General features: G+C 43.8%; 1 protein-coding gene across 1 annotated transcript in view; it reads right to left on the reverse strand.

Annotated features, from left to right (window-relative positions):
* GRPEL2 (GrpE like 2, mitochondrial) overlaps positions 1-10,418 on the reverse strand; it is an 11,590-nt gene extending 1,172 nt beyond the window's left edge. The window contains exons 1-4 of the mRNA XM_009647049.2: positions 10,339-10,418; positions 8,294-8,462; positions 7,317-7,398; positions 1-5,415 (exon numbers count right to left, since the gene is read on the reverse strand). The exon at positions 1-5,415 is cut by the window's left edge and continues 1,172 nt beyond it. Of these exons, the coding sequence (XP_009645344.1) occupies positions 5,060-5,415; positions 7,317-7,398; positions 8,294-8,462; positions 10,339-10,418 (687 nt within the window). The 3' untranslated portion in view covers positions 1-5,059. The remainder of the gene's footprint in view (positions 5,416-7,316; positions 7,399-8,293; positions 8,463-10,338) is intronic.
* Positions 10,419-10,664: the final 246 nt, after the last annotated feature.

Genomic DNA, 10,664 nt, shown 5'->3' on the forward strand with positions numbered 1-10,664 from the left:
CGCTCTTCCCCTTGCTCGCAAGCTCCGATGCTTTTCTGCAGATGGAGGTGGCTGTGCTTTGAAAACTCCCAACTCTCACTGTTGCTGCAGAGAAAAAACAGCAGAGACAGAAATTACTAACAGAGCAGCAGGATCTCCTGGTCTAGTCTGGTTAGAGAACACCGAGCAATGCCCACACATTTTAGGCAGAATGAGGAAGGGCCCCTGTAATGGGACATGAGCTCTGCAATCACAAGGGCATTTTGCTGGCAGATCTTTAGCACAGAAAAATAGATCTCACCCCATAAAGACCATTTGTAAATGGTCTTTTGCAAAGGTTTTTTTCTAGCGAGAAGTGCCCAGGGGCATTCAGAGCTTCAGGAGAATGAGGCAAGCAAGGCCCACCAACACGGCACCAAGTGTTAGGAGATTGGCAAAACCAGGAATGGAGGCCCGGCTATTTTTGCAGAAGACGCACGAAAGGAAAATGTGATCTGTTACAATCACCCCCTTACCAAGAAAGCCTGTTCCTCCCTCCAGCAAGTCCCTGAAACCATAACCTGCCCATGGATACCACAAGTGTTAATACATCTTGAGCCATCCTTCATCGAGCTGCCATACAGTACGCCTGCTGCAACACACTGCGCGCAAAAGGGGAAGAAAAAAGGGGGGAAAATGCAGCAAAGCGAAGCTGCGAGAGAACAGAATGGCAAAAATAAAACCAGATGTCAAGAGTCCAACTGTTAGCAGAGTTCTGCAGAACGAACCACCACCTAATGCTGGCAGACAGCACTTCTTGACGTGATGGTCCACGCGTGGACTTACAAGGACTCGCAACCTCTTATTACAGCAGTACCAGAGAACGACACACCCAGGCAGTTTATCAGTGCAGAACCCCCCAGCGACAACTCACCTGCGGGAGGAAAGGTGGCACACACGCACGCGTGCGTTTCTTGGAGTCCACCCGAAGGACTGGTAACAACATGTTCAACAAAGTTCTCCAACGCCATGGGCTACAGCCCTTATTTTAGACAATTGCATCGGGAATAGCGAGAAACCTTTCAATCCGCAGTCCCACCTGATTAAAGCGGCTCGGAATGAGAAGCAGTTTGGGGCGGGGAAAAAAGGAAAAAGAAGCAACTGCAATTCTATTTTTTTAATTAGCAAATGGACAGTATCTGGACATCTAAAGGAAATCAGCCCTTTCCAACATTAACTCAAATGTCGTTGTCAATTACTTGCACCACTCCCGTGCTTCAGTCTTTGTTTTTCATACAGCCAGAACCTTTGGGTAAACAAAGAGCACAGAAACACAAAAAAATACAACATATACAGGCTTCCCACCAACTAAATGGACTTTGATTTTTGGAGATCAGCAACGCTTTGTTCATTTGACTTTGCAAGTAATATCAAAACATCTCAAGTTTTAAAATAAAAAAAATACTACAATATTCATATATAATACTTAAATACATTTGTTTAAAAATTAAAGGACTGCTAATAGCTATTGATTTATCACAGCTGTCTCTTTCAACAGAAGCTCTGCTGATGAAGCACTGAGAATTTAAGGTTCACAAAGCGACATTCACATTCTGCACTGCTCCTGCTCAGAGCTAAAACGCTGCCATGCTCATGAGACGGTGCCACTGGAGACTCATCCAGGAGTTCAACTCAGACATGTCCCACTGAGGGGTACGGCAAGGTCACAGAAGGCGGCAAATGCCCATGTTCAGAGGGGCTGCCTACTTCTCAAGAGCAGAAATGCAGGTCCACACATCACCGTCACAGGCACGTCCTACCTAGATGTCTGCATTCCCAGCTCGAACTCCTCAGTTCGTGGCTGGGCAAACAGAGTGGAAGTGACTAAGAGGTATGTGACACTGCCTCTCCTCTGCTATTCTGCCCCTGCTAACGTACTCCTGTGTTTTATTAAATAGTCATTGAATAAAGTGACTGGAGAGAAAAAGCTCATGGGTCCGTCTCCTCTCTGATGGAACTCTGCAGAGTGCAACAGAACCGCCCCAACAGGGGCTCTGCCCCACCGTGCTGAGTGTGCAAACTTTACACAAACAGGGCAGACAAGGGAGCAAGAATCACAAAGGATAAATTCAATTCACCCTTACACCGTCTCATCCACGATAAAAGAGATAATTAAGTGTGCTTGAAAGGCAAGAGAATCAAATTTTGCCCAGGAAATCTGGATTCTGTGATGGAATCCAGGTTTGGTTATTTCATCTTCACCATTCAAAGGAAGCAGAAACTAGGACAAACAACAGCTACAGTATTTATCTCTTTGGTAACTTCTGTAAAAGAGTCTCTAAGCAATGGGCACATCTTACAGTAATTGTCATAAAAGCCCGATAAGATCCTGTATTAGTTTCATAGATTGAAAAAACTGGGGCACGAACAGGGAAAATAGCTTGCCCAAGCTTAAACGGGGCCTGTGGGAGGGTGAGAAAGACTGCACAGGCACTGGATCCCTCAGATTTGTGCTCTAGCCACACAACAGTGCCTCAGTGAAAGCGGATCCCTGATACACAAGCTGAATCAATAACCTCTTATTACAGACAGAAGGTCTGGAGTGCATTTTAGGGTATTTCTTTAAGGCAAAAATGGGCACATACTAGCTGAGAAGACAGGCAGGCTTGGCAAACAGCCCAAAGGTGGACCGAGTGGCTGTAGCACACTTTCACAGTCAAGTGCCTCCGTGGGTCCGTTTAAGGAAGGTTTGGATCCCATCTCTTATGGTCACATGCTACTTTTCAATCTGGCTCAGTTAAGCTGCAGCCGTTCTTATGACAGAAAACTACCTGTTGTGTAAAATGCCTTTGCTTTTGTTTAGTTCCTTATAAATAAAGTTTCACATTCAAAGTTAGTTTCCATAATCAGCTCTCCCCTCATATTGCAAAAAGACTCAGCTGATATAGCCAGGGCTGAAGAGGCAGCAGAGAACCCAATTGCTCCTTCCAGCTGAAGACACAGTTTCCTCTGAACAGGCTGCAGACAGTCTTGAGGCAGAACAGCAAGACTTGCATTGCCACGTTTTGTATTTTACCTGTTCTTTGTCTTGAGTGACAGCATAACCTGGTGACCCAGTCAGCGTGTAGACCAGCAAAACAATGAACAGGAACCCCTGTGTATCTCTGAAATTTCCAACAGCATGATAAAACAAGAGCACTGAACAAGAGGTTTGTCCAAAGTGATCTAATGCTGCCATGACGCACTGCTTCAGGGTTGAAATCTCAAGGACCTGCCTGAAGACCTAACTACGCAGAGGCAGAAAACCGTGCTTCCAAAAGTATCCACTAGAGTCACCCACATACAGCTGTCACTAAAGCAGCTTGCGTGGAGCGTATTAGAAATGCACATCTTCCTTAAATTTCTGGAATGACAACCGACTAGCTGCACATAGTCTCCCCAGATGAAAGACTGTCGATAGCTGCTAATTGAAGGCTGCGGTAATCTTGAAGTCCACCACAAAAGGATTATGCAACTGAAGCCTGCAAAGGAATGGGAGAAGAATAAGCTTTCTTCCAAACCAGTGATGGCATCCACCATAAGTAAAGAGTTTTTGGAAGTGCATCTCAAATAACTGTCAGGCCACGGATCCATTTCCAGAAAGTAAAAAGGCAGGAATTAACGAATCGGTAAGAAACAACCTGAAAACAATTATTCCTGCCTTCTTTCATGTAGTATAGACCATATAACTCTTCTGTCATTATACTGCTTGCTGCTGTAAAGGGTTAAATTCTGATCTTACTCAGTGACGGCATCCTTTCAGCTGAGATAAATGGACTCCCAGGCAAAAGGACCGCTGGGAAATACATATGCCATGCTGTGACAACAACATGCCTCCAACTAAGAGGACGGCTTGAGGTCAGCTTTCACTTCCTCAGCCTTCTGCTTCTGTTGCTTTCTTGTCACTGCTGCTAAAATTGGTTCAAGGGCACTTGAGACTTTTAGTAGAAAAGATTTTTTGCCTTGCGTCAAAACCCCAAAGGTTTGATATTTACTATGACCACGCAAAAGTAGAATCTGAATGTGAACTGGAAGTTAGTGTTATCCGAGTACCATTATTGGAGAGCTGAGAAAATAAACCAGTCCAGATTTACTGCTTAAGGGCACATCTTCATTTTGCCAGCAGCTGCAACAAAGAGTTTATCATGCTTGCAAGCTGCACAAATATGCAACAGGGAAGAGAGATTACTCTCCTCTAAAATACACCTTTTGGCTGGAGAAAGAGAGATTTGAGAACATTTTTCTAGCTCCAAGAACTGCTACTCCCTGTTTTACCTTTAGGAACAAGAGGGCAAGCTGAAGTTTTACCTGGAGAACAAATATTAACTCGTTTAAGTCTGACCTAACAACTGAATTCTCTTTAAAACCTCATTCCTATTCAACTGTAGTAAGACAGAGATTTCATTAATTCAGGATTGTTTTCCTGAAGTGACATGAGAAAAAGCTGCCCCTAAATGTCATTTCAAGTGATCATCTTCATCCCCACCTGAGGGGTCTGAGGACAAGGGAAGACACCAAAACCAGCCTGATAATAATACTCGGCCCTTTGGGCTTTTCCTCTTCTGAGTGCTTTGCAAAGAAAAAGCCTCACCACATCCCTGTGAGGTAGGTCAATAAGTATTATTATACTGCCTTAGTACAGATACGGAAACTGAGGCAGAGAAGTTACTTTCCTGAAGGCCACTGAAGGAGTCTGTCTCAGAGATGGAACCAGGAGACAAGATTCCTTAGCTCTCAGAGGATTTCCCTTTTCCTTCTGTATCTCCCCTCTTCCCCATACAAGACTTAATGGAGAAATGAGCAATGGAGAAAGGGGCTACAGTGCCACGTTTCTGACAAATAGCAGGACTCCTAGTACTACTCCACGCACTCCAAAAAGGATTATTAAATATACAAGTACCTTAGAATTAATGGCAAAATGACTGCACACATTATAAAGAAGCCAACATACAATACAAACCTAGCTTAATAAATAAGTAAATACATGCAGCTGCAGTTGTGACCGAGTGCTGAGGGGTCCTCAGCTCAGTAAGGTCCCAGAGGCCGGTGGGTAAAGCCCACGTCATTCCTGTGACTCTACTGCCACGCCGACAAGCGCGTGTCTGATAGTGCGACCATGGAGTTTATAGCCATCCTGAGTCACCAGGGCTATCGTGCCTGGCTGCATTCCCTCGGCTGGTACATGGCAGACTATTTCATGGTCATATGGATCATATTTGCCCCCAACAGGGTTCATCTTCTGCAGGCCATGTTTGGCAAATACACTTTGCAATTTGGCCTCTATGAGAGAGAGGCCTTCATAGATTTTCTTCAGGGTTGGATTTGGATTACTAGGCTCCGCCTCTTCTGCAGCACTCTCGGCAGTCTTCTCCAAGATATCTGCTACCTCCACAAGGTCCCTGCAGAAACTCTGGATCCCTACAGGCACAGAGAAGCAAGAAGTAAATGAAGGGCAGTTTACAGAACATACAGAGTTACAGCACCAATGACAGGCACAAAGTAATGGCAGTTTGAAAGCACCTTTAAAGCTGCTAATTAATATGAACCGTTACTTGAGTGAGAGCAGACAGTGTCTTCTGTACCCTGTAGCCAAAGCTTCATCATTACATGGGTAGCAATCTAAAGACTCCAAAAAGTTCTTGCAACTAAGACGTGTCATTTAGGACACTTCCACACCCTCTCATATGGTCCCACAGACATAAATGTTTTGCCAAGCAACTCACACAAATGCCCATGCACACGGGGAAAAAAAGGCAATGAGGGGAATTAAAAATAATAAATTACCATTCAAAAGTACACCCACAATTTTATTCATAAGTTAAAATAATTGTGGAAAGACTGGACGAAATGGTCCTTGGGTTGGTCATTAAAAGTCATGCAGTCTTTTTCATCAGAAAAATGGGTTTAGATCAGATACATTTCTGAAAGTGGTGTGTTACACAGTGCAGAAATTTCAGGAAAACCAGTCTCCCTCAGTTACATACATGCCATAACTAACTTACTGGAAAGACACATTAGGAAAACAGAGGAAGAAAAACAATAGTTCGGTGCTGTCTATACCTGTACATACATGTTTAAACATGCACAACAAAGCAGCATGAAGAAGAAGCAACAAAGGAGCAGACAGAAGCAGACTAATTACCAACCATTTCATAGAATTATTTAGGTTGGCAAAACCTTTAAGACCATTGACTCCAACCATAAACCTAGCACTGCCAAGCCACCACTAAACCATGTCCCTAAGTGCCACATCTACCCATCTTCTAAATACCTCCAGCAATGGGGACTCAACCACTTCCCTGGGCAGCCCGTTCCAGTGCCTGATAACTCTTTTGGTGAATACATTTTTCCTAATGTCCAACCTAAACCTCCCCTGGCACAACTTGATCTAGTTTCCTCTCGTCCTGTTGCTTGTTACTTGGGAGAAGAGACCAACACCCACCTCGCTAAAACCTCATTTCAGGTTTTCCTCTTGCAACCAGAGTCTGTTTTAATGCTCTACAGATCCCCATGCTTCATTTTTTTTCGAATCTGAAGCATACTACATATAAAATTCAAAGAGCTCAAAAAAACCCTCTCAGAACCAATGGTGCTGATTATGCTAGAACTCAACAGCCATTTTACAGCACAATGGGTAGAACTGTAAGAAAAATATAGCAGCTCTGATTTCAAAGCTACTGGAACTAACTAACAAAAAACCTTCCGAGCTTCATGCGTTGTGGAGAATAATATTTTCTCATTCTCAGAGATAGTGCTAGCAGAGTGCAATGATTAAAGAGCAGTTTCTTCACCCGCCTCCATTGCCAAAGCTACAAATCCAGCTCACTTCACTGATGCTAAAGTATTTATTACAGAAGTTTTAAAGAACGTCTGATATAGGAACTGTCAACCTTTGTCCCAGGCAGGATCTACCTCCTAAAAGCTAGAGCATAAGAGAAGAGGCTGTTAATACAGTAAAGGAAATCACAACCTGATGACACAGCTAAGTGTATGAAATACAGCCCTGCCAGAGCCAGTTCTCAGCATACAAAAGAACTTGTAATTTCAGCCAAGTCACTAGAACTATGCTCAACTGCACCAGGCCTATTTTATTAGAAAAAGATCACAAAACAGTCACTCGGATAAACCTGATAGGACACAGCTGGACATAGAAAAAAAATAGCAAGTAAGCCCAGACACCAACAGTCCAGGCCAAACATCATGCCAGACTTTACAATGAAAATGGGCAGGATGAGGGGAGAGAAAAGCTGTTGATCAGTGTTTTATGCTCAGGCAGGCAGGCCACTGCAGTAAACACAGCTCTGCCTCACTTTGCTTACCAAAGAGCTTGGCATCTTCCACAAACTTCTGCGTTCTTCTCCGGACATTCTCAGAATCTGCCAAAGCTTTCCGGTATCGCTCCTGTAACCACATTAGCAAGGGGAAACATCAAACAAGGAGGTAAATCCCATTTCCTGACAAGTTGGCAATCCCTTAGAAACACTTTAAAGAGAGTCCACTTCATGTCAGAAGGTTGTGCTGGGCTCCTGTGTTTTCATTACATGCAAACCCAAGTCCCTCTCCTACCGATTAATCAGCACAACTGCAACTCCCTCAAAAGACCCAAGCGAAGGCCAGAAGCATTCAGGGTGCAGCTCAATTGAACACCGCATTGTCAGGCTGCTGCTTCTTGCATGACTCACTGCGACTATTGAAACACTCCTTTCTCTAGCAGGCAAGTTGGCGGTCTCAGCAACAGATCTGCAACCAGCTGATTTATCGCTTGGTGCAGTAGTACTCTCAGGGCAATGATTTCCAGAATTGCCTGCCCAGTGCTGCGGTATTTAACCCTCTCCTTAGTCACATCTGTTCTTCAAAGTCCCTATAATGTGATCCCCACCATTTCCACCACACCACTGTAACTAAAGAGGACTTTCCTTCTCGGACAATCTGGATCTGGTGCTACACAGTATGTGATGCTAATCAAGATGAAGCTACTGCCATTCCCTCTGTACAATGCCGTGAAAGAATTGACCAGAGCATCTCTAACATACAGTTTTGTTTTGCCTCCTAGGATCATACTGTCAGTATCTTCTTGCTCTTAGGTACTACTGACAGATGGCATTTCTGGGGAAGGCAGACTGCACTTTCACTGTGCACCCTCTCACACTTAGAGCACAGCTGCTCTGAAGGTTGCCATAGCACAGCAGTGTTGTGTGCATGGTACCGGGCTTACGGAAAAAGCTAGGGCTGAAAGACAGAACAAGTCAAGGGGACTGAACAAAAGACACCACGATGCCACCAGCAGCATACTCACAGTTAAATCACGGACTTGTTCTTCCAATTTGATGGCTTTGTGCTCTAAGGCACAATCAGAAAGGGGATGCTTGGGCTCATCACGGGGATCTTCTGGGCCACACTCATCTCCTGTACTTCTCTGCTGAGCTGCAGTGCTGAAAACACATGGGGACCCCCTGAAATACAAACTAGTGACAAAGAAGGAAAGTTAAGTAACAACAGGGTCAAAAAGAAGAATTCTAGTTTAGTATCATTACCGACATAGTTGCTAGATAAAATTTTACCTCTTTTCAGAAAATATGGACAACTAGCACAGAAACACAAGAATTCTTTCATTTTTTTTCTTTTATTTTTGACTCACATGTCACTACAGAGGCTGTACACCACTTCTTTGGCATACCTTGAAAAGAGTCACATTTTTACAGGAAAACAAGTTGTGGATTGCATTTTTGCTGACTTCCCAGTACAGGTGGTCAATACCAGATGGCAAACTTCAGAAACATTTTGCAAGGTAGTCTTGAAAAGGAGGCAGGTGGTATAAAGCTGTTTTTACAGTTATTTAAAAAAAAAAAAAAAAAAAAGCCAAACGTTCTGAGCAAAATTCAGCAAGATCTTCAAACTTAAGGCACTTAAGATAGGCAGGCCGCACTACCTAAGATGGTACAGTGACTGCAAAAGGGCAAGTCAGACCAGTTGAATGGCTGTGGATTTCTGTGGAGCAATTCAACAAGCAAGGAAAGACATACACATCTCTAACTGCTGGCTAACAGAGGATCCAATTCTCAGATGCTCTGACCTATTTGTTCTCCTGGGTGCAACCAGACATGGTATTTGGTGTATTCAGTTTTCCTACGACTGAATGAAGAGGAGGAGAGTTTTAACCTTTTGCCAATCAGTTCTTCTTACAAAGTAGCAATTGCTAGACTGTACCCAACTTTCATGTCCACTGCACAGAGAATAGTTAAGAAACCAAAGAGGACTGTCAGAGACTTGACCAAGTTGCATGCAGCCCAAATATTCTGAGGCCTTCTGCCAGGACCTTCACAGCATTGTTAGCTGCGTTTGGAAAAGGAACTGAACATGCCAGCTGAAAATTGTCCCTAATACTCTTCAACTGTTTTTATCTCTACTGGCAAGGAAAGAGTCCCAAAGGCAAAAAAACCCAAAACAAGCTCAAGCCTCAAGTGCTGAAGCCTACTTTATTTCCAATGACTTTTTCATCTTAAGTATGCTTTTCAACTAAAAAGCACACTTGTCAGTGGTTTGTGTTGGTACAGCAGGTGGAGCTCATCCAGGAGGCTGACTCCACAACTTGCAGATGAGATGATGAAACAACCAAAGAGTCAGATAATTGGATTGAGCTGTATAAACACCGCCTAGGTGCTTATGAGCCTAATCTATTCTGTAAAAATCTCACAGGTTTCCCAAAAACTAGATAATAGAAGTCTGGCTGAAAACAGTTTGGTCAGAAGATGATCAAAAGCAGCATGCTAGACACTTTGAAAAATGAAATTAAAAAAAGTATTTTTCACTTCATTCTGTTCTTTTCCAGTAAAGCCCTTCACCTGCAGTAACAATGCTGTCGCTCCAAGAGCAAAACCAAGAGTTTTCCCTTCCCCTCCTACACCACCTGCTTTCACAAACTGACCTAGAGAGGACCTGTTCCTGCCAGCACGAGGCCAAAGCCTCAGCCCACCTCCCTCTCATGGCTTACACCAGGAACAGAGTCTGCAGAAGAAAGTTCAATTTATTCCCAAACCAGCTCCATTCAGGAAAACATTTTAGTATACTCTTAACAAGGAAGGGTGTCTCCTTTTTTGGGAACACCTGGGCTCTTCCTCTGAGCAGGGTTTTCAACATTCCCTTTAATAGAAGGGTTTTGCATATACTAAGTGCACACCTACCGAGTGAAATGCAGCACGGCACAGAAATCACTGCACTGGCACAGACTCAAACTTCTGTTGATACAGCACAATTCAACACTGCACAGAGATGCTGATTTAGGTCCCAGAATCGATACAGCCGAGTTCACGTTACCAGGCCTGCACCATTAAGCTTTCTTACTTTTCAGCAAGACTATATGGCTCAGGTACAATGTCGCAGAAGCGCACAGCTTTTGTTTCTGGGTCTATAAAATCAGTCATGCAATGTTAAGTGTTGTTCAGCAATCCAGCTAAGCTGATCCTACAGCAGCAACAGGAAGGGCTCTCCTTATTCCAGTACTGGAGCTGTACAGAACGAAGGTTCAGGGAGTTAAGCCAGCTGAAAGCTAACCCTACAAAACAAAAAGACTTTTCTGTCTGTGTCCCTGAATAGGTTTGCTGACAGATCAGATGAGTGCAAGTGTTAGTACAAAAGAGAACACAAACACGTGAAGCCTGGTGAAGTGT

Source organism: Egretta garzetta, unplaced genomic scaffold (genome assembly GCF_000687185.1).
Source record: "Egretta garzetta isolate BGI_Z169 unplaced genomic scaffold, ASM68718v1 scaffold209, whole genome shotgun sequence".
In the NCBI taxonomy this organism is placed as follows: Eukaryota; Metazoa; Chordata; class Aves; order Pelecaniformes; family Ardeidae; genus Egretta; species Egretta garzetta.